This window comes from Leuciscus leuciscus (assembly GCF_965113295.1).
Source record: "Leuciscus leuciscus genome assembly, chromosome: 14".
NCBI classification, from domain to species: Eukaryota; Metazoa; Chordata; class Actinopteri; order Cypriniformes; family Leuciscidae; genus Leuciscus; species Leuciscus leuciscus.
In genome coordinates this window covers 25,813,639-25,838,723 of record NC_138738.1, presented here as the reverse complement: position 1 = coordinate 25,838,723, position 25,085 = coordinate 25,813,639, and the positions used below count along the sequence as shown (strand labels likewise).

The 25,085-nt window shown below is 39.7% G+C and overlaps 2 protein-coding genes across 4 annotated transcripts in view; one reads left to right on the top strand and one right to left on the bottom strand.

The window, feature by feature from the left end:
• Positions 1–25,085, top strand: part of LOC309474407 (uncharacterized protein) — a 328,024-nt gene that overhangs the window by 42,536 nt on the left and 260,403 nt on the right. The gene's annotated exons all lie outside the window — the stretch shown is intronic.
• Positions 1–25,085, bottom strand: part of LOC309474318 (inactive rhomboid protein 2-like) — a 93,219-nt gene that overhangs the window by 30,210 nt on the left and 37,924 nt on the right. The window contains exons 7-11 of the mRNA XM_082136782.1: positions 24,706–24,834; positions 23,753–23,871; positions 23,427–23,639; positions 23,205–23,316; positions 22,642–22,716 (exon numbers count right to left, since the gene is read on the bottom strand). Coding sequence (XP_081992908.1) covers positions 22,642–22,716; positions 23,205–23,316; positions 23,427–23,639; positions 23,753–23,871; positions 24,706–24,834 — 648 coding nt within the window. The remainder of the gene's footprint in view (positions 1–22,641; positions 22,717–23,204; positions 23,317–23,426; positions 23,640–23,752; positions 23,872–24,705; positions 24,835–25,085) is intronic.

Sequence of the window (25,085 nt, the reverse complement as noted above, 5' to 3'; positions counted from 1 at the left end):
TTGGGCTAAATCCCGGGCAAACTTGTCACGGACACTCACTAGTAGCCTAGCCTTGTTATTTTCAACTGCGCTCTCTTACCGGTAGGCGTGGCTTAGGAGTGGCCTCCTAGGGCAGTGAAGCAAATGCATTCTGGGAGTTGTTGTCTTTCATCCACATAAGCCAAAAATACATTTTCTGGCTTTTCTCAGTCTAGAAAGCTCCAAATTCAAAAATAATTTCACATTTCTTCTACATAAATGACCTATTTTAAATACACATTCATCTTTCCAGAGGTGAAGTATCCCTTTAAGGGGCCTGTTTTTCTTTTGAAGGAAGAATGGCCCAAGTCCAACATGAATCAGTTGTCAATACCTCCTCCAGATGACCCAGAGGTAAAAGTGCACACGCATGCAAGCATTATTAATCCTTTCACATTAAAGTTTAAAATATGGAGTGACATTGCATATATTTGTATTTCAAGATGCTGTTGGAAAGTTTTTTCTTTCTTCAAAGCAGACCAGGAGACGTTGGGATCACGTTCAAACAGAAGAGTTTCTTTATATGGTATGTTATAGGCATTTTAGGAGGAGGGACTTTTGAAGGTGGAGACAAATTCAAACAAAGCATGTAACAGGTTTAGGTAACACTCTAGACTGAGGGTCTGGCCAATCCTAATTCAATCAGCATAAGGCTCCAAGAGCCATTTGGGTCCGAAAGCCATTTGCAGAACAAAAGGTGAGATTCTCAGGGAATCATTCATGTGCTAATCCCATCAGTCTGAGGCCCCGTCCACACTACTGCGTTTTAGTTTAGAAACGGAGAATTAAAATGAATACGATCTCCGTCCACACCAGCGTTTTAGCTGCGTATTAGAATTGATCTCCGTCCACATTAAAACGACTGAAAACGCGGATCACGTGACCATTCACCAACACTGGGCATGCGCGTGCCAGTGTAAACACAACTTCATTGATAAAATGATCCCACCATGCGCTGGTTCTTCCCGGGTTAACCCAAAACCGACGCTCCATGTACGGTCGATACCGCCGCTGCACACGGGAATTGTCACAGATCGCTCGAATAATAGCTTACCTCCGGCGCATGTAGGCAGTTATAGCATTGTAAAATGCAGAATTTACTTGGCACAACAGCTGCTAGCAAAGATATACGCCATGACTGATGACACCTGACCCAATCATAGAGCCGAGCGTGAGCCTCTACTACGTCATCGTTTCTAAAGTCCTCCGTTTTGACCCGTCCAGACTAAAACGCCCTCCGGAGATTCAAAACGAAAAACGGGTCGGCAGCGTTTCTAAACTTCTCCGTTTTGGTTCTCCGTTTTTGCCGTTTTAGTGTGGACGGGAGGTGCAAACGTAGCAAAAGGTCTCCGTTTTTAAACGAAAACGCAGTAGTGTGGACGGGGCCTGAGTGAAACTGGGGCTTCAAGAGCCATTTAAAGACAAAAGGTGACTTACAATAGAGAAAAATAGGACTGGCAGAAACTGTTGTTACTATTATCCTAACCTAACCTTAAAATGCTAACTTCAATGTACTCAACTTTTACTGTTGCAACCTAAATTAAACATTTCATAAATTTGTAATACAACAATGCACAGAAACTCCATCCAGAGACAGGATACAGCATAGCATTTTACAGCACTTGGCCCAGTTGTTCAAAAGAAAAAACAATTCTGAATTTAAATTAGATCATGATGTAATCCACTCTTGGTTTTGATATGAATCAAAAATTCATTGTGTGTTGTTCAATTGTTTTTAGGATTAATTTGATTCAGAAAAGTTTATCCTGATCCCAGCAGAAAGGTGGTTTCAGGAACAGTTACAATGATAAAGAAGAAAAAGTACAACTAGGCTATCTATTAGCCATTCCAGTAATGTAAAAAAAAGAAAGAAAAAAAAGTCCCTATTAAACAGCTTTTAATATCAAACAAAAAGTATACATTTAATTCTAACTTATATTGCATGTACTTTGTTCTGACTGTTTCAAAGAAATTGAAAATGGAAGGGGATGTTTGTATTATTTTATTGTTCTGTTTTGCTTAAAATACAAACACTTCAAGTGATCCCACTCTGATTACTCTACCTGTTGTTCTTTTAATGTTTCTTTGGGGGGAAAAAGGCACAAAAGTAACATGGATTACCTGATCATGGATAGTAATCATGGGTATTGAACATCAGGGCCCTGAATAGAAGCTAAATATAATAATGAGCTATTATCTTTTACTACCTCAGCCAGTCCCACCATAATTTCACAGGATGATTTTTTTCTCAGATGTTTGCAGCCTACTTGCTGTGGGGGGGGGGGGGGGGGGGGATTCTTTATTGTATTTATATAGCACAATTCATTGACATACATAGACAACACAAAAACAAAACATAAAAACAACAGAGAATTGTGACTCAACGCCCAGAGGAATTAAAAGCCTGAGTTAATAGATGAGTTTTTAACAATGATTTAAAACTCGAAATAGTCTGAGCCAATCTGATGTGAACGGGTAACAAATTCCAAAGTTTCGGAGCAGCGATCGAGAAGGCGCGGTCACCCCTACATTTTAATCTAGATCTTGGAATCGTTAAAAGAGACTGATCGGAAGACCGCAGGGATCTATTTGATGTATAACGTTTCACTAAGGAATCAAGATATGTAGGTGCCAAACCATTTAAGGATTTAAAAACAAACATTAAAAGTTTATATTCTATACGGAAACGGATCGGAAACCATTGGAGTGAGTACAAAATTGGTGTAATGTGCTCACGTTGTACCAGTCAATAGCCTAGCGGACGCATTTTGGACTATCTGCAAACGCGCCAACGCTGTCTGGCTAACTCCTGTGTAGAGTATTACAGTAATCGAGTTGTGAAAAGATAAAGATGTGAATAACTTTCTCAAGGTCATTAAAAGAAAGAAAGCTCTTTACCTTGGATAGAAGTCTCAGATTAAAAAAGCAGGATTTAACAACATTATTTATTTGCTGATCAAATTTGAGTTCTTTGTCAAATAGTTATTTGTCTCCAGTTATTGTGTTGTTTTTTCTTTTCCTATCAGTTTCACCAAAGACGAACTACTGGACATTAGGAAACACACACCAGACAACTTTTTTACAGATTTTGATTACTCAGACGTTTTACTGGACATTCTCGTCGGAGGGGCAGCGGTGTTGTTCAAACGCGCGGTCAGACGCAAACGCGGGAAGCGCGCTGGCGCGCTGGTTAAACTCCGCGAGCGCGGCCTCCGCACTGCACTCCCCAGTATTCATCTTGCGAATCTCCGATCTCTTCCTAACAAAATGGACGAACTTCTTCTCCTCACCCGCACTAACAAGGATTTTTTAAACTCCGCTGCTCTGTGCTTCACTGAAACCTGGCTGAGTGAAGCCATACCGGACAACGCACTACATCTGCCGGGCTTTCAGCTGTTCCAAGCGGATCGCATCGCGGAACTAACGGGGAAAACGAGAGGTGGTGGATTGTGTTTCTACATTAACGAAAGTTGGTGTTCAGATGTAACAACACTGAAGAAGATGTGCTCTCCTAATTTAGAGGCACATTTCATAAACTGTAAACCTTTCTACTCGCCGCGGGAGTTTTCCTCATTCATTCTCGCGAATGTTTACATTCCTCCAGACGCGTGTGTGAGCGCGGCGATACAACAGCTGGCTGAACATATAGCTGAAATGGAACAAAGGTACCCAGACTCTCTTTTAATCATTCTTGGGGATTTTAACAAAGCAAATCTCTCCCGTGAACTGCCAAAATACAGACAGCATGTTACATGTCCTACCAGAGACAGTAATATATTGGACCACTGTTACACCACGATAAAGAATGCGTATCACTCCGTCCCACGGGCAGCTTTGGGGCTCTCTGATCATTGTTTGGTTCATCTTATACCGACCTACAGGCAGAAACTGAAATCAGCTAAACCTGTAATAAGGACTGTAAAAAGATGGACCAACGAAGCAGAGCAGGATCTACAGGCCTGCTTCGATTGCACTGATTGGACTGTTTTTGAAGCTGCAGCCACCGATCTGGATGAGCTCACAGATACTGTAACATCATATATCAGTTTCTGTGAGGATACATGCATTCCTACCAGGACATTCTTATCATTCACTAATGATAAACCATGGTTTACTGGGAAACTCAAACAGCTTCGTCATGCCAAAGAGGATGCTTACAGAAGTGGGGATAAAATCTTGTATAACCAGGCCAGAAACAGACTGACAAAGGAGATCAGAGTTGCTAAAAGAAGCTACTCTGAAAAGCTGAAAAACCAGTTTTCAGCCAACGACCCAGCATCAGTCTGGAGAGGCCTGAGGAACATCACCAACTACAAATCACCATCCCCCCCATCTGTGGAGAATCAACAACTGGCTGACACTCTCAATGCATTCTATTGCAGGTTTGAGAAGCCCAGACTCACACCTCACACCCGCTCTGATGTGCACTTCACACATCCACCATCACCTCCTGCAACCCCTCTCCTCCCCCCTTCTGCCATCCAACCTGAGCTTAAGGTCTGTGTGGAGGACGTGAGCCGAGTCTTCAAAAAACAGAAGACTAGGAAAGCTTCAGGCCCAGACGGCATCTCATCTGCTTGTCTAAAAGCCTGCGCTGACCAACTGGCCCCAGTCTTCACGCAGATCTTCAACAGATCATTGGAGCAGTGTGAAGTTCCCTGCTGCTTCAAACGCTCCACTATCATTCCGGTTCCCAAAAAACCTAAAATCACTGGACTTAATGACTACAGACCTGTCGCTCTCACGTCTGTGGTCATGAAGTCGTTTGAAAGACTGGTGTTGGCCTATCTGAAGGACATCACTGGACCCCTTCTGGATCCCTTTCAGTTTGCTTACAGAGCAAACAGGTCTGTGGATGATGCAGTCAACATGGGACTGCACTATATCCTGCAACATCTTGACAGACCTGGGACTTATGCACGGATCTTATTTGTGGACTTCAGTTCGGCCTTCAATACCATCATCCCTGATCTTCTCACAGCCAAACTGACTCAGCTCTCCATGCCATCCTCAATCTGTCAGTGGATCTCCAGCTTCCTGACAGACCGGCAGCAGCGAGTGAGACTGGGGAAGCTCACATCCAGGACCCTCACCATCAGCACTGGCGCCCCCCAAGGGTGCGTTCTCTCCCCACTGCTCTTCTCCCTGTACACTAATGACTGCACTTCTAAAGACCCCTCAGTCAAGCTCCTGAAATTTGCAGACGACACCACCGTCATCGGTCTCATCCAAAATGGTGACGAGTCTGCTTACAGACTGGGGGTTGAACAGCTGGCTGTCTGGTGCAGCTATAACAACCTTGAGCTGAACACGCTCAAAACAGTGGAGATGATTGTGGATTTCAGGAGAAAATCCCCAGCACTCCCCCCTCTCACCATCATGAACAGCATTGTGGAAGCAGTGGAGTCATTCAGGTTCCTTGGCTCTAACCATCTCTCAGGACCTGAAGTGGGCAAATCACATTGACTCCATTGTGAAAAAGGCCCAGCAGAGACTGTACTTCCTTCGCCAGCTGAAGAAGTTCAATCTGCCACAGGAGCTGCTGATCCAGTTCTACTCAGCCGTCATTGAGTCTGTTTTAAGCACTTCCATCACTGTCTGGTTTGGTTCAGCTACCAAATCGGACATCAGGAGACTACAACGGACAGTCCGGACAGCAGAGAGGTGCAAAACTGTCTAGTGCAATATTCTCTTAACTCAGGTGATATTTATATTTATATTATTCATACTATTCAAAATACTGTAAATATGTTCATAATCTGTAACATGCACTAGACTCCCACTGTCTAGTGTAATATTCTCTAACTCAGGTGATATTTATATTTATATTATTCATACTTCTCAAAATACTGTAAATATGTTCATAATCTGTAAATGTTTATTCAGACTAAACCCAACTGTGACCCCTTTTTTTACTTTTTATACTATTTTTTTTTTTTTTTTATATATATTTTATTCTTAGAAATTGTATTACTATGTTTCTTGTTGTATTTGTATTTGTATATGTGCACTGGAAGCTTCAGTACCAAGAAAAATTCCTTGTGGGTGCAAGCACACTTGGCAATAAAGCTCTTTCTGATTTCTGATTCTGAAATAATACGCCTAAGTTCTTCACAAATGCCTTATTGTACATAGCCAAGAGACCAAGATCAGAATTGAGAGAAACAGAATTTTCAATTTGTCCAAATAAATTATTATCATTAAGTTTCATATAATTTAAATCTGTTCAGAATCTGTTAAATCTGTTCAGAAATTCATATAATTTAAATATTCATCGTGTGTTATGGACAGATAAATTACCGATTATTCAGAGAAAAAAAAAAAAATTGACAGATAAATTACTGATTATTCAGAGAAAAAAACCTAACTGTACAAGTGGGCACACACACTTTTATAACTCTGAAGACTAAAATTTAATCATTAAATACAATCATTTAATATTGTTTTCAGAATTATTATTACTTTTTATTAATATTAATAATCAGTAGTATTATGTATTTGTATTATTACTTATATATATATATATATATAAGTATATATATATATAATCATTTGTCATCATTGTATTTTGTGAAGTCAGACTATGTTTGTACATGGTCAGATAAATCCCATCACATAGAGACTCTTTCATCTAGATATCATCAAATAGAGACTGTGTCTGTTCCCCGAATTAGGAAATACAAAAAACGTCCAAACCCATCTAAGGGTAAAAATTTAATTGATGTTCAGCAAAAATAAAACACAGATATAATACAAATGAGCAAATGATAAAGCTTGGGTTGCTGAATATTCGATCCCTTACTTCAAAAGCACTTATTGTCAATGATATGATTACAGACTATAACCTAGATGTGCTGTGTTTGACAGAAACACAGCCTGGCTTAAACCAAACGATTACATGACTTTAAATGAGTCCACCCCCCAAGACTACTGTTATAAACATGAACCTCATCTGAAAGGCAAAGGGGGAGGTGTTGCTGTAATTTATAGTAATATTTTCAGAATTACTAAGAAGTCTAGTTTCAAATATAATTCTTTTGAAGTGCTTAATGTAACAATACATAGTGTAAATGATAAATCACGTTTGAGATTTTTGCTGGCTACTGTATACAGGCCACCAGGGCACCATACAGACTTTATCAAAGAATTTGCTGACTTTCTATCAGAGTTAGTACTGGTTGCAGATAAAGTCATAATTGTTGGTGATTTTAATATACATGTAGATAACAAAAAAGATGCATTGGGATTGGCATTTAAAGACATTCTTAACTCTATTGGAGTTAGACAACATGTGTCAGGACCTACTCATTGTCGTAATCATACCCTAGATCTAATATTATCACACAGAATCAATGTTGATGCCGTTGAAATTCTGCAGCAGAGCGATGACATCTCAGATCATTATCTGGTCTCGTGTAAACTTCATTTAGCCAAGGCTGCAAAGCCGACTCCGTGTTACAAATATGTTAGACCGATCACTTCTGCCACTAAAGATTGCATTATTAATAATCTTCCTGATCAGTTTCATCATCTCAGCATCCCAGATAGCTTAGAAGAACTCGATATTGCGACAGAAACTTTTGACTCTCTCTTTTCCAGCACTTTAGACATTTCGCATTTCATGGAAAGAGAGCTCAACTGTATACAGAGAGGCCTTAAAAGCTGCTAGATCTGCTTATTTTTAAACCCTATTAGAAGAAAATAAACAAAACCCTAGGTATTTATTTGAAACAGTGGCTAAACTAACGAAAAATAAAGGTTCAAGCCCAGAAGTTTCCAAGCAGCACAGCAGTAATGACTTTATGAACTTCTTCACTTACAAGATTGATAAAATCAGGGAGAAAATTATAACTATGCTACTACAGTCTACTACAGTATTGCATCAGGCAGTGCATTGTCGTGTCCCTAAAGAAAAAATGTATTCATTCATTGCTATAGAAAAGGAAGAATTCATTAAACTCATTAAATCATCTAAATCGACAACATGTATGTTAGACCCTATACCGACTAAGCTACTGAGAGAGATGCTTCCAGAGGTCATAGATCCTCTTCTTAATATCATTAATTCATCTTTGTCATTAGGATACGTACCAAAAACTTAAGCTGGCTATGATTAAACCGCTTGTTAAAAAACCGCAACTTGATCGTACAGAATTAGTCAATTACAGGCCGATACTAGAAAAGGCGGTATCCTCACAACTATGTTCCTTTTTTAGAAAGAAATGATATCTGCAAGGATTTTTAGTCAGGATTTATACCGTACCATAGTACTGAGACTGCTCTCATTAGAGTTACAAATGATTTGCTCTTATCATCCGATCGTGCTTGTATCTCTCAATTAGTGTTACTCGATCTCAGTGCTGCATTTGATACTATTGACCACAACATTCTTTTAAATAGACTCGAAAATTATGTTGGCATTAGTGGAATTGCATTAACATGGTTTAAATCATACTTGTCTGACCGTTATCAGTTTGTAGCAGTAAATGAAGAGATGTCTCATCGATCACAAGTTCAGTATGGCGTACCACAAGGCTCAGTTCTAGGACCATTGCTTTTCACTCTGTACATGCTTCCATTGCCTTGGGAGATATCATTAGGAAGCATGGAATTAGTTTTCACTGTTATGCCGATGATACTCAGCTCTATATTTCTTCACGCCCTGACGAAACTTACCGATTCACTAAATTAACGGAATGTATAGGTGAAATAAAAAATTAGATGACTAGTCATTTCCTACTACTTAATTCTGAAAAAACAGAGATTCTAATTATTGGACGAAAAAACTTCCTCACCTAATAATCTAGAATACAAATCGCATGTCTAATCGCTTTTTCCGGGTAGTTGCTTGCTCGTCAGCTCTTAACAAATCGAAAGGGGTGGCAATCATATGTCAGCGTAATTTGCGCTTTAAGTTGTTGGATTCTTGGGCAGATCGCAAAGGCAGAATAACAGTTGCGAAAGTTCATATAGAAAATAGAAATGTTGCCTTCGTCTCAATTTATGCCCCTAATACTTTTGAAAAAGAATTTTATGAACAGCTCACTAAGGTACTGCTGGAGCTCTCTGACTTCAAACTCGTAATAGGTGCTGATTTTAATGCTGTTGTTGACTATTCAGTTGATAGATCGGGACACTCCGAAAACTTAGATCAAAAATATGCTTCTGAGGCTTTATGTTCCTGGATTAATGATACTGGGGTGGTGGATCTCTGGCGTGTATTAAATCCAGGTGTTAAAGGCTTCACCCATTTTTCATCAAGACACAAATCTTCCTCTAGAATTGACTTTATTTTTTCTTCTAGAGATTTGTTTTATAATATTGTTACTGTTAACTTATTACCAGTGGCTTTTTCTGACCATAATGCAGTGATTGCTTCGGTGTTGTTAAATTCAAATCCAGCTCGGGCCCCTAGATGGCGTTTTAACACCTCGCTACTCCGGGATGAAGCATTTAAAACCAAGTTTTCAAGTCAACTATCAGATTTTGTAAATATAAATAAAGGCTCTGTGGATGACCCAAGGACAGTCTGGGATGCTGTTAAAGGTTTTATTAGGAATTTTACTGTATGCTATGCCTCCAACATAAGGAAAGCTCGTTCATCCAGATTACACGATTTAGAGTCTAAATTATCAGCATTAGATAGCCTATTACAACAAAGTTATGATGAGGAAGTTAGGCTTCAATTTGACCTTGTGAAAAAAGAGATAAATGCTGTTATGAAACAGCGGGCCGAATTTTTAATTCATAGGACGCGACAGTTGTACTATTTTAATGGGGCTAGACCCAGCCGTTTATTAGCCCTTAGATTGCGGTCCAATGAACATTTTGCAGATATCGGCACAATTAAGTCCAAAAATGGTGATATTCTTAGTGAACCCTCACAAGTTAATGCTACTTTCCGTAGCTTTTACGCTGATTTATATAGCTCTGAGATATCACATAATCAGGATACTTGTGACAATTTTCTAAACAAAACACTGCTTCCTAAGCTGTCTGAGGAAGACTCTCTAGAATTAAATACCCCCATTACTTTAGTTGAGCTTAAGGAGGCTGCTTTTGATATGTGTAGCGGTAAATCCCCTGGGTTGGATGGAATTCCACCAGAATTTTATACCACGTTCTGGGACAGTCTGGGCCCCCTACTCTTTTATATGATTCAAGCCGCTATTGAGAGAGGGTCCTTTTCCAGAGATGTGAATATTGCAGTTATTACGCTTTTGCTCAAAAAAGACAAGGACCCCAATGATTGTTCAAATTATAGGCCTCTGTCACTTCTAAATGCTGACTTAAAAATGTATGCCAAATTGCTCGCGCGGAGGCTCCAGCCGGCCATGACTAAGCTTGTTAACTGTGACCAGACAGGCTTTATTAGGACTAGATTAGCATCTGATAGTGTTAGGAGGTTACTCCATATAATACATGGGTCATCTTCGTTGACTCCTCCTACCGCGGTCCTTTCCTTAGATGCTATGAAAGCCTTTGATCGTCTGGAATGGCCATATTTGTGGTCTGTGTTGAAGCTCATGGCTCTGGGGTCCTCCTACATTCATATGATCAAGTTGCTGTATGCGAACCCCACAGCCATGGTTTTGACAGGCAAGACTTGTTCTTCACTGTTCAACATAGCCAGAGGTTCTCGACAGGGATGCCCTCTAAGTCCGCTTCTTTTTGCACTCTCGCTAGAGCCACTGGCCCAGACAATTCGCATAGATAAAGGTATCACCCCAATCACAATGTGTGGGACCAACCATCATATTTCTTTGTATGCAGATGACATCCTTCTTTTTTTAGGCAATCCACTGCAGTCCATTCCAAACATTTTAACTATCTTTGGCAGTTTTGGTGAGATTTCCGGATATAGAATAAATTGGACAAAGTCGGCACTTCTTCCACTAAATGACGCAATGAGAAACTTACCACTACCCTTGGGTATACCAGTGGTCAAACAATTTAAGTATTTAGGCATTATGATTGGTGCTTCATTGCAGTATATAATTAAGACCAACTATGAGGGCATCCTGTCAAAAATTTCTTGTAACTTGGATAATTGGTCATCACTTCCAAATTCTCTTAGATCGCGCATCTCGATTATCAAAATGAATGTACTCCCTCGAATTAACTTTGTGAGTTCTATGCTGCCCTTGCCTCCCCCTTCTCGTTTTTGGGATAAGCTACAGAGCATAATTACCAAATTTGTATGGAATGGCAAACGTCCACGTCTGAAACTTTCCACGATGCAACGAGATAGATTCGCGGGTGGACTTGCTCTTCCGAATTTTAAGCTATATCATTGGGCTTTTACACTACGTCCCCTACTTAGCTGGTATAATGACAAAATGGATGTTTCGTGGCGTTCCTTGGAGGGAAATCTAGTTCTTCCTCTGAAGTTAGATGAAGTTTTATTTGCCAATATTCCTCCAAAAAAGTGTACGCTCCGTTTCGGTCCTTTAGTGTCACACGCTCTGTTGGTCTGGAGAGCAGCAGAAAAAGCTTGTAATATCCGTTCTAATTGGAATCCCTACTCTCCTATCTTTAATAATGATGGTTTGCTAATTGGTAAGCGCCCAATAAAGATTGGCCAGTGTCGACAGTGGTTCGACAAAGGAATTCACTCCTTGGGTGATTTAATGGGTGATAAAGGCCTTCACTCCTTTGAAGAACTTTCTATTCAATTTAACCTTCAGAGCTCTACCTTTTTTTTTTACTTACAGTTGAGGGCAGCCATGAAGGCTTATGGGGTTCCTTGGTTGGCTCCTCTTAAAGACCACCCTTTACTTAAAGTGTTATGTGAGATTCGGGGAACAAGAGGTTTGGTTTCTAAATTATATAATTTTTTTCTGGAAAAAATGCATCCTCTTCTGACAATAGATTCTTCATGGCGGGCAGATATTCCGGACCTTTCCCCCAGCTTTAATTGGGACAGTGTTTGGGTGATGGTAATGCATGCCTCATAGTGCAGCAGATTAATGGCATATTTCAAGAGAATCGTTCAAATTGGTATAGAAGCATGAAATTTGGCACAGATACTCTCTAAGGGTCACTTTTTGGGAAAAAGGCGTTGGCCACCGAAAAATTCAACATGGCGGCCATTTTTTCAAGATGGCCGCTATTTCTGTAAAATGCTCATTATGTCAATTGTTCAAACAGTGATGTAGGCATAACATTTTGTGAAAATACTCTCTTCAGAATGTTTTTTTTGGAAAACGGTGCTTGTCCCTCAAAAATTCAAGATGGCTACCAGTTTTCAAGATGGCCGCCATTTCTCTTGAATCCTTACATCTTTTTTTCAAATGGTGCTGGTATCATGAAATTTGGTACAAATATTCTTCAAGGAACATTATCATGGAAAAAGGTGTGTGCCGCTCAAATTCAAGATGGTGACCATTTTCAAGATGGCCACCATTTCTGTCAGAGCTCAATTTAATGTGTTAAGGAAGGTTTTGTTTAATAGAGTGAACGTCATTACACAACCAGGGCACACTGGTGACTTAACTGCTGTGGAACTCAGCATGGGGTTCAGTGTCAGCTGATCTAGTTTTACTTACACTGTAGTTCTTGACTAGTAGTAATAGTATAGCTAAGTTTAGTGTCCCAAATGCTGTCTACCAGCCCCTCATCAATTAGCTAGTAATAGATGTAGTTAGATAGCCGCACCTGAATTTACAGGTTGTGCCAGCGCGGGAGAGCCGAGCCAAGGGTAAGCGGGGCAATACATGACTTGTTCATGTATGCTTACCTGGAAGGTGTACAGATCACACGGGACTTAAATGGCACTGGATGAATGATCGGGCTAGGTGTAGGTGACCCGTACCTAGTTGTATCCCATACCTGAATGTGTACTATGTCTATGATTGAGGTGGTAAAAGGATAACCCCTCGGCCTTAATCAGACAACAAACCCCCAAAATGGCAAATGAAAATCCCATGTCAGCCAAGAGGCCAACTGATTGGAAGAAATGTTGTCTTTGTCAGACAGACACAAAGGAACCCCTCCAATCACCACCTACCCATCATGTTTCTCAACATGATGGCTATAAAATGATTGCCACCAACATTCCACTCTTACACAAGATGAACAAAATGCCAATGACCCTGGACCTGGAACGACTGGATGAAGGTGGTGGTATAGAAGCTTTGAGAAGGAACCAAGTGAAGTATCACTACAATTGTCGACTTCGGTTCAACAACACAAAGTTACTTCGTGCCCAGAAGCAACAATCCGATGCTCAATGTAGTGAGATAGATGAAGGCCAAACAAAGCATCGCAGAACCATGATGCAGAAAAGTCTAGATGATCAGGTTTGCTTTCTTTGTGATAACATATCTCCTGAATCTGACCTACGTCAGGTAATGACACTGCAACTGAATGACAGACTACATGAATGTGCACAAACACTGAATGATGCTAAATTATTGTCTCAACTAAGTGGTGCTGATGCCATTGCACAGGAGCTGAAATACCATAATTTGCGTCTCATTCATCTTTACAACAGAGAGAAACCTCAGAAGGCTTGAGAAAGAGTCACAGAGTGAAACGATTCAACCAGCCATCTTTCCTATGGCTCTTTCTGAACTGGTCACCTATATTGTTGAAACCAGTCTCAATTCTGATGGTCCTTCCGCCTTCCGTCTCGCAGATACAGTGGGGAGAACAAGTATTTGATACACTGCTGATTTTGCAGGTTTTCCCACTTACAAAGCATGTAGAAGTTTGTAATTTTTATCATATGTATTCTTCAACTGTGAGTGACGGAATCTAAAACAAAAATCCAGAAAATCACATTGTATGATTTAAGTAATTAATTTGCATTTTATTGCAAGACATAAGTATTTGATACATCAGAAAAGCAGAACTTAATATTTGGTACAGAAACCTTTGTTTGCAATTACAGAGATCATTCGTTTTCTGTAGTTCTTGACCACATTTACATTTACATTTAGTCATTTAGCAGACGCCTTTATCCAAAGCGACTTACAAATTAGGACTAAATTCAGCGAGTCATCATAAAGAGGCAAAAGCAACAACAACGCAGGAAGTGCTCAAAATACGAAGTTCAGGTATTATTCAGAGTAGCATAAGCCTGATAAGTGATGTTTCAAAGGGAAAGGAATTTTTTTTTTTTTTTTTTTTTTTTTTTTTATAAGGTTAAGTGCTCACGGAAGAGATTGGTTTTCAGCTGTTTTTTGAATGTTGTCAGGGATTCTGCATTCCGGATGAGGGTGGGGAGAGCGTTCCACCAGCATGGAACTGTGAATGAGAATGTTCTGGAAAGTGATTTTGTGGCTTTCTGTGATGGAACCACGAGACGTCGCTCGTTGACCGATCGTAGGTGTCTGGTAGGGATGTAGACTCGTAGGAGTGAGTGAAAGTAGGAGGGAGCTGAGCCTGTGATAGTTCTGTAAGCAAGCGTCAGTGCCTTGAACTTGATGCGAGCAGCTAGAGGTAGCCAGTGCAGAGAGATGAACAGAGGAGTGACGTGGGCCCTCTTGGGCTCGTTGAAGACAAGACGAGCTGCAGCATTCTGGATCATCTGTAGGGGTTTGGTTGCACATGCTGGAAGTCCAGCCAGAAGAGCATTGCAGTAGTCAAGCCTAGAGATGACCAGGGCCTGGACGATAAGTTGTGTTACATGCTCAGTTAGGAAAGGCCTGATCTTCCTGATGTTGTGCAGTGCAAACCTGCATGATCGAGCTGTCTTTGAAATGTGATCTGTGAAGGTCAGCTGGTCATCAAACGTTACTCCAAGATTTCTGACCGATCTTGATGGGGTGATTAATGATGACTCTAGCTGGATGGTGAAGTCGTGCTGTAGAGACGGATTGGCAGGGAGGACGAGAAGCTCAGTCTTTGCCAGGTTGAGCTGCAGGTGATGTTCCTTCATCCATGTGGAGATGTCCGCCAGACAGCTTGAGACCCGTGCAGCTACTGTGGGATCATCTGGTTGAAAGGAGAGGAAGAGCTGTGTGTCATCAGCATAGCAGTGGTAGGAAAAACCGTGTGCCTGTATGATGTGTCCCAGTGATGTGGTGTAGATGGAGAAGAGGAGGGGACCAAGAACTGAACCCTGGGGAACCCCTGTGGTCAGCTGATGTGCTCTGGATACCTCACCTCTCCATGCGACCTTGAAGGACCTACCTGTGAGATAGGACTCAAACCAGTGGAGTGAAGTTCCTGTGATGCCCAGTGATGAGAGGGTGGACAGAAGGATCTGATGATTCACCGTGTCGAAGGCAGCAGACAGATCCAGGAGAATGAGGACTGAAGATTTGGAAGCTGCTTTTGCGATCCGTAGGGCTTCTGTGACTGACAGTAATGCAGTCTCAGTTGAATGTCCTTTCTTGAGGCCAGATTGGTTGACATCCAGCTAGTTGTTTAGAGACAAGAAGGATGTTAGTTGGTTGAAGACAGCTCTTTCGAGTGTCTTCGCAATGAATGGTAGGAGAGAGATAGGTCTGTAATTCTCAACAAATGATGTGTTTAGCGTTGGTTTTTTGAGCAGTGGAGTAACCCGAGCCTGCTTGAATGCTGTAGGGAAGGTGCCAGTGTGGAGGGATGAGTTGATGATGTGTGTGAGTGATGGTAGAAGTGTGGGAGAGATGGCTTGTAGAAGGTGTGAGGGGATGGGGTCAAGCGGGCAGGTGGTAGGGTGACTGGAGAGGAGAAGTGTAGATACTTCTTCCTCGGTTAGCGAAGAAAGGAGGACAGAGGGGTATTGGCTGTGGAAGGGGTCGGTCTGGGTTCCTGTTGACCAGGTTTGCACACGCTGCAGCAGGGATTTTGGCACACTCCTCCAGACCTTCTCCAGATCCTTCAGGTTTCGGGGCTGTCGCTGGGCAATACAGACTTTCAGTTCCCTCCAAAGATTTTTTATTGGGTTCAGGTCTGGAGACTGGCTAGGCCACTCCAGGACCTTGAGATGCTTCTTACAGAGGCACTCCTTAGTTGCCTTGGCTGTGTGTTTCAGGTCGTTGTCATGCTGGAAGACCCAGCCACAACCTATCTTCAATGCTCTTACTGAGGGAAGGAGGTTGTTGGCCAAGATCTCGCGATACATGGCCCCATCCATCCTCCCCTCAATACGGTGCAGTCGTCCTGTCCCCTTTGCAGAAAAGTATCCCCAAAGAATGATGTTTCCACCTCCATGCTTCACGGTTGGGATGGTGTTCTTGGGGTTGTACTCATCCTCCTTCTTCCTCCAAACACGGCAAGTGGAGTTTAGACCAAAAAGCTCTATTTTTGTCTCATCAGACCACATGACCTTCTCCCATTCCTCCTCTGGATCATCCAGATGGTCATTGGCAAACTTCAGATGGGCCTGGACATGCACTGGCTTGAGCAGGGGGACCTTGTGTGCGCTGTAGGATTTTAATCCATGATGGCGTAGTGTGTTACTAATGGTTTTCTTAGAGACTGTGGTCCCAGCTCTCTTCAGGTCATTGACCTGCCGTGTAGTTCTGGGCTGATCCCTCACCTTCCTCATGATCATTGATGCCCCACGAGGTGAGATCTTGCATGGTGCCCCAGACCGAGGGAGATTGACCGTCATCTTGAACTTCTTCCATTTTCTAATAATTGTGCCAACAGTTGTTGCCTTCTCACCAAGCTGCTTGCCTATTGTCCTGTAGCCCATTACACAGCTCTCTGGTCTTGGCCATTGTGGAGAGGTTGGAGTCTGTTTGATTGAGTGTGTGGACAGGTGTCTTTTATACAGGTAACAAGTTCAAACAGGTGCAGTTAATACAGGTAATGAGTGGAGAACAGGAGGGCTTCTTAAAGAAAAACTAACAGGTCTGTGAGAGCCGGAATTCTTACTGGTTGGTAGGTGATCAAATACTTATGTCATGCAATAAAATGCAAATTAATTATTTAAAAATCATACAATGTGATTTTCTGGATTTTTGTTTTAGATTCCGTCTCTCACAGTTTCAGTGTACCTATGATAAAAATTACAGACCTCTACATGCTTTGTAAGTAGGAAAACCTTCAAAATCAGCAGTGTATCAAATACTTGTTCTCCCCACTGTATGTGCAACCTGTACCAGCAGCGTATCCTTTTTCTAACAGTGGCACTTCCTCTCTGTGGACTACACCTTGCCGTGGTGGAGAGGCTTGTGTACTCCAATGAACCTGAGACCTATGCCGGTGGGGATTTTATATCCCTGGCAAGTTTAACTAAGCTGGACAGGTCAAAGGAGAGGAGGCAGACAAAGCAGACATTATGACTATTTGACAGAAATGGTGGCCATCTTGAAAATGGTGTCCATCCTGAATTTTTGAGTGGCACATACCTTTTTCCAAAAGAGTGTTCCTTGAAGAGTATTTCTGCCTAATTTTATGCTTGCATCACCATTTGAACACTTGAAATAATTAATATTCGACAGGAACGGTGGCCATCTTTAAAAATGGCGGCCATCTTGAATTTTTGAGGGACAAGCATCTTTTTCTATTAACATGTCCTTTAGAGAGTATTTGTATAAAATGTTATGCTTGGATCACTGTTTGAATAATTGATATAATAAGCATTGAATAGCAATGGCGGCCATTTTGAAAAATGGCCGCCATATTGAATTTTTGAGTGGCCAACGCCTTTTTCCAAAATAGTGGCCCTTAGAGAGTATCTGTGCCAAATTTCATGCTTCTATACCAAAGTGAACGATTTTTTTACTAATCTGCTGCACTATCAAGGAATCCGGATCATCAACAAATCCATTTTAATTTTATTCATAGGACTTATATGACTCCACGTAAACTCTATAGTATGAAGCTTAAACCTGATCCTAACTGCACACTGTGCCATACAGGGGAAATTGGTACCTTTTTTCACATGATTTGGGAATGCCCTGGGGTTGCTTACTTTTGGAATATGGTTAAAGAAAGTTTGTCCACTTTATTGAATGTTTCGGCCCCTTTGTCCCCATCTGTTTTTATTTTAGATGATCTTTCTGATATCCAACTTAACAAAACTCAGAAACTAGTGTTTTTAGCTGGTTTGACAGCCGCTAAGAAATTAGTAGCAACGAGATGGAAACCTCCACATTCTCTTAATAAGCAGTATTGGGTTCTCACATTTATAGATGTGGTGTATCTCGAATTGTCCACTGCACGCATTCATGGCGCAAGAGAGGACACCATTAGACTCTGGGCCCAAACATTGGAAAAACTCAAGGGTTTACTGAGTTGAATTAATCCCCCCTCCCCCTCTCTGGTTTTATGGTCATTTTATTTTATTTTTATTGTTCTTGTTCATCTGGTTAATTATTATATTTTTTATTAATTTTTTTTAATAAAAAAAAAAAAATTATTATTATTATTAATCATATATTCCAACTGTCGCAGATTTCTTTCAGCCCTATTCCACTCTTTTTTTTATTTTTTATTTTTTAATATTTTCTAACAATTCTAATAATCTATAGTACTTATATATTTTTGTGTATATTTTGAAGTATATTCTGTATGTTTGTTTATTTATTCATTATATATAATTTTTATGTATCTTTGTTATCCCACTGATATAGTGCCCTATGTGTATGTATGTGTATTATTATTATTATTATTATTATTATGTGTATTTATTATTATTATATATATTTTTTTATATTATCTTAATTATTGATTTATTCATTTTTATTTATTATTATTTGCAGCCTTTTTTTTTATTTTATTTTTTTTTTTTATACTGGGGTAACTGCTGATTGTTTGTCTTCGATATGTCATGTTTAAACGATGTTAAAACAATAAAAATTTGATAACAAAAAAATATCTTCTTTTGTGTTCAACAGAACAGAGAAACCCATACAGGTTTAGAACAACACGAGGTTGAGTAAGTGATGACACAATTTTCATTTTTGAGTGAACTATCCCTTTAAGGATTTATGCAATAGGTAAATAAGTGCATCATCCACCCCAACACCAGTTTTATAAGCAAACTGTAGTTTATCCTCAGCACCACACAATACTGACTTTAAATGGTTTAATACCACTCTCTCAAAAACCTTCATTAACTGCGCTGTTAAAGCAATTGGCCTATAGTGCGATAACTCCATGGGATTTGTTAACTTAGGTACGGGTACTACACATGATGTCTTCCATAAAACAGGTAATTTCTCCAAACGCAAACTCAAATTAAAGATATAATGAACCACCCTACAAATCTGACCAGCACAGGCCTTAAGGACTCTAGAATTAATACCTGGAGGACCTGGAGATTTCTTCATCTTAATTCTCCTTAACCCACTTCTTGTTCAACTGATATCGAAAAACCAGAAACATTCTCACAAATGGGAGAAAAGGATGAGCTTAGAGCTAGAGGTGGATGTGATGAAGAACTCTGAGGTAAACTACTTAGCGAAGAATGTTCAAAATCATTAGACCCAGCATCAAATCTGTTAAAAAATGCATTTAATTAATCTGCCCACGTCTGACCACCAGGGGCAGTATATAATTTTATTTTCATGTCCGGACATTATATTTAGATCTTTCCAAACCTCTCTCACGTTCTTTTGTTGTAATTTTCGTTCCATTTTTAACTTATAACTCTCTTTCTCCTCTCTAATTTTTACTTTTAATAGGCCTACTCTCTTTTGCTCATCCTTATCACCCACTAGAAAGGCCCTCTCTTTCTCGTTTAATAATACTTTTAACTCAGAGGTAACCCAAGGTTTGTTATTTGAATAACATTTAATCTTTTTAGTAGGTACTGTGTTTTATCAACACAAAAGTTTATATAATCTGTAATGCACTCAATTAAGCTATCAATGTCTTCGTCATGTGATTTACACAGAACCTCCCAATCAGTTGTTTCAAAACAATCCGTTAATGCTTCATAGACTGAATCAGACCAAATCTTAACTGTTCTTATTACTGGCGGTTCCTTCCTCACAACTGGCACATAAACAGACCTAATATAAACAAGATTTGTTGTTGTCAGCCGGATCCGGGCCGTATCCAGACCAGATGGAGGACCTGCACCTAGACACGGCCACAACGCATGTTGTTGTTAGCCGGATCCAGGCCGTATCCAGACCAGATGGAGGACCTGCACCTAGACACGGCCACAACGCATGTTGTTGTCAGCCGGATCTGGGCCGTATCCAGACCAGATGGAGGACCTGCACCTAGACATGACCACAACGCATCCCTGTAGTGTCAGCAGAGATTGTGTCAACTAGACTCTCATCGAAGGCCTCATCGACACAACAGCCATCAGCACTGATCCTCAACAAACCCGTCTCCATACCGGTGTGATGACTCTGATCTTAAACCAGATGGAACTGGATAATATTCTGATTGTTCCAAACCAATTCGACTTCTGACCTATAATGCTGCCTGAATCATAATCATACACTGTTCGTTCGTTGGCCAGAGGAGAACTGGCCCCCCTGACTGAGCCTGGGTTCTCCCAAGGTTTTTTCTCTCCATTCTGCCACCTAATGGAGTTTTGGTTCCTTGCCACTGTCGCCTTTTTCCACAACGTGCAGGGTGGCAAGATGCAAGCCTTTTCTGACAAGACAAAAAAATATATATAAAAAAAAATCCAAGCCCAGCTAAAATTTACCATACATATATATCCAGTCTCTCAAAACCATGTTGGTCTGATGAGACCAGAATTAAACTTTTTGGCAAAAATTGTACACGGTATGTTTGGAACAAAAACAACAGCACATCAGCGAAAGAACACCATAACCACAGTGAAGCATGGTGGCTGCTTTTCTTCAGCTGGAACTGGGACTTTACTGAAGGTGGAGGAAATCATGAATAGCTCCAAGTACCAGTCAATTTTGACATAGAACCTTCTGAACAACACTGCAATGAGAAAAACTAATGCAAATTTTAAAAGAAAGATTGCAAGATTAAGGTGTAAATAGCTGGTTAATCTTATGGATTGAGGCATTTTTGAGTAATAGGCCCCAACGAGTCTGTGTTAACAGAATCTTATCTGATTGTATAGTCTTAAAGTCTCAGGGTTCCCACAGGGATGTGTATTATCACCTCTGCTTATCTCTGTTTATACTAATGAACTTCAGTGTAACAGGGACGATCTCACTTTAATCAAATACGCTGAGGACTTGGTTTTAATTTCTTGCCAAACAGACATAAATTGTTATTTTGAGTATATTAAAAGTCTTGTACAATGGTTTGATAACAGTCATCTAGAATTGAACATTGAGAAGACAAAGGAATTATGCGGTAGGAATCAAAATAAGACCGGTACGGCTGGCCTCCCAGATGAACAAGTTATTATACAAGGTGTAAAGGTAGAGCAAGTTTCAAATTTTAAATATTTAGGTACAATTATTGATGATAAACTCTCCTTCCAGGAAAATGTGGACCATATATATATATAAGAAAACAAGATGGCGTTTAGGTCTACTCAGGAAGTTAAGAAATTTTAGTATTGATAGGAGGATCCTAACTATTGCTTACAGATCGATGATTGAAAGTATTTTAACCTATAATATTGTTTTGTGGTATGGCAATTTAACAATGAGACAGAAACATATATTAATACGAGTAATTAACTAAGCAAATTAGATCACAGGCCAAAAACGGTACATTGCAAGAGTTGTTTTCACATTTTATGGAGAAAAAGGCGATAGCAGTATATTCAGACAAGACCCATCCCCTCCACTCCTGCTTTGAGGCCCTGCCTTCGGGGCGCAGGTTGCATATACCGTTGGCTAAAAAGAAAATTTATAAAAGATAATTTGTTCCACTGACTGTTAAATCAAATCTTTAATTTAGGTAATTACTATAGGTATATGCACATGTGTATGCATAGGTATGTGTGCGTGCATTTATGCAGATATATATATTGTATTCATTTGTTTTATGCATGTTTTTGATAGGGACAAATGTATGTCCCATGTGTTTAATTATGTGGTATATAATGTGGTTGTACAGTATTGTTGATGTAAATGTTTTTTGTAGTTCATGTATTTGTTTTTCATGCCAGCGTTAAAGATGAATTTCTGTCCAGGAAATCTGAACAGACAATAAAGTCAAACAAACATGACAGTATGACAACGCTCCAATGATAGCAAGACATCGCTCCAAAACACACATCTAAATCATCCAAAAAAATGGCTTCAACAAAGAAAGATAAATATTTTGGAATGGCTCAGCCAGAGCCCAGACCTGAATCCTAAAGAAAATCTGTGGAGAGAACTGAACAGGCCCGTGCACAGGAGATGCCCTTCGCAATTTAACAAATCTGGAATGTTTTTGCAAAGAACAGTGGGAAAATATTCCCAAGTAAAGATGTGCCAAGCTGTTAGACATCTTATCCAAACAGAATGAGTGCTGTAATAAAATCAAAAGAGTGCTTCAGCTAAGTATTTGTTCAGGGATGTGATACGTTTTTTTCCCCTCTCTGAAATGTCACTTTGGTATTCAGTGGCAATGTAAGTGTGGAATTTTTAAATTAAAGGTACATTAAGTTCTGATATTATTTATCTTGGTGTAATTTTTTTACATCACAAAAAACAGCTGCCTAAACAGGGGTGTGTAGACTTTTTATATCCAGTGTAAATATAGCAGTTTAACATTAAAACTTTAGTAACTTCCAAAAAACATCCTGTTAAGTCTGACGTCGTGAATCACTCTACTGTATGTGTCACTTACAGAGCAAGGACCAATCCAGAAGTTCTCCTGCTGCACATGCTTTACACTCTCATAAATTCCTTTGTTTCTCAGTACCTTAAAAAGGAGGGGGAAAAAAAGAATGGAATGGATAGTGGGCAACTAAATGTATAATAAACAGTTTTGTAATTGCTCACACTCTTGTGCAGTAACACAATATCAGAGCAGGCCCCCACAGAAAGAGCTGCATAATGTCTGACATAACAGATGTAAAATTACTGTTACATAATTACATAATATATGAAGACTTCAGATGCAAAAGCCTCTAAGTCCGTCTAAAGTTTTTGTTTAATATTAAAAATGTTATCAGGCCCCTATGTATAGGTTTCTACCCAAGTACTGGCATTTCTGAATGGGCTGAGGGAGGGATTTAGTGAGTTTGAAGTAAAAGTATTTGATGAACGTATACTTTGTGCGGAGAGCATTCACTCAATATTATCATCTCATTTTTGACAGTGGTGGCTCTTAGAGGCTTTTGCATCGGAGGTCTTCATATCTTCCTATAGCTTAGAGGTCTTCCTAACAAACTCTTTTTGTGATCTTACCAGCTGAGTAGTGGTATGCTGGGCAAAGCCCACAGGAGCAAATCCATATGTAATGCAGGCCAGCAGTGTTATGACAATATGCACAAAGGTGATCCAGTAGGTAAAATATGGCCTGACAAAGAAACAATGATCACATCTATCTCTGAATAGTTTAAAAGCAACATCTAAGGCTGAGAAGCTCCTGGTGATTTTGAGGAAGCCTAATTGGGTTTTCTTACTCACCGATGACTGTGAAAATCTTCTAGTTGTTTCTGTAATTGGCTGCTGAGGCTGCCTCTATAGTGTCGGTTCAGCCACTTCCCCACCACACCCATCCCATACTGACGCTTCTGCTTATTAAACGCAAAGTGCTTCACTTTGGAGGCAATTCGACCGCCACGATGAGAAGAGGCTTTCCCAGAGGATGTCACAGTTTTGGGGATATTTTTTTTTCCTCTAGAGAAAAAGTGAAATGGAAATGAATACTGAAGGAAAACTGAATAGGCTTTGTAAGGCAACGAATGTACTGTTATAATTTAAATTCTTAAAAACTTCTGCTTTTAACTTACAAGCTGGGGAATAATATTCCCTCGCCCAAAGAAACATTTGTCACAGGACAAGAAGCTGATAAAGGGGGTGACTCAAAAACATCATCTGCCATAGAATAAAGCTCCTCATGAACATCAACCTGTGAAAGAGAATGGAACATTCTTTAAATGAAGAGACATTCATTAAAGGGATACTCCACTTTAAAATGAAAATTCTGTCATCATATACTCACCCTCATGTTGTTTCAAACCTGTATGAATTTCTTTCTTCTGCTGAACAGAAAGGAAGATATTTAGAAGAATGTCAGTAACCAGACAGTTTCTGGTCTCATTGACTTCCATAGTAGGAAAAAATATATACTATGGAAGTCAATGGGACCCAGAAACTCTCTGGTTACTGACATTCTTCTAAATATCTTCCTTTCTGTTCAGCAGAAGAAAGAAATTCATACAGGTTTAAAACAACATGAGGGTGAGTATATGATGACAGAATTGTCATATGATGACAGAGTATCCCTTTAAAACGTGTACACATTATCGATCTGTCTATCTATCTATAAAAGCACTCTTAAGGAACCTTTTCATGTAACTTCACAATTCTATTGTCTTTTGAAATATGGTTGACATGTCTTGACAAAGGTACCGACAAGCATTTACAACACATCAAAATAAGTGCGACATAAAATGGTTATTATATATATATATATATATATATATATATATATATATATATATATATATTTTTTTTTTATATATATAATAATAATAATAATATATTAATAAATATTTGAGGCGTGTACTCTCTTTGAGCAGACTTATGTAGCATTTTATTTCATTAATATAATATTATCTGCAAGTGCAGTTTTCAAAACAAAATATAGGCTACTTATAAGATTTGAAGTATACTATGAGTGTACATTCAATACAATTAAGCACAGAGGAGAGGAAAAGATTGGAGACGTAAATATACGCACTTTGCTAAAAAAAACTGAATCAGAGGTGTCCACTGTATCCACAGTGTCTTCCTCGAGCCAACTGTGCCGAGCAAAACTCCTCCTCTGAAATCCACGTCCAGTTTGAGAGCCCTGTAGACCCTGTCGACCCTACAGGACCAGAACATGTCAGGAGAGGACAGTACCACATGACACAACCTCTTTTATTCCAATATAATACAAGCAGACAAAAAAAAAAAAAAAAAAAAATATTTGAGCTCAGCCATTTAGCCATAATAGGACTGGACAATTCATTTATAATGATCAAAGAGGTACAGTATATACTCATTACTATAATTTATCATAATCATGCAGGTGATAGTTCACCTTAAAATGAAAATTAAGTCATCATTTACTCGCTC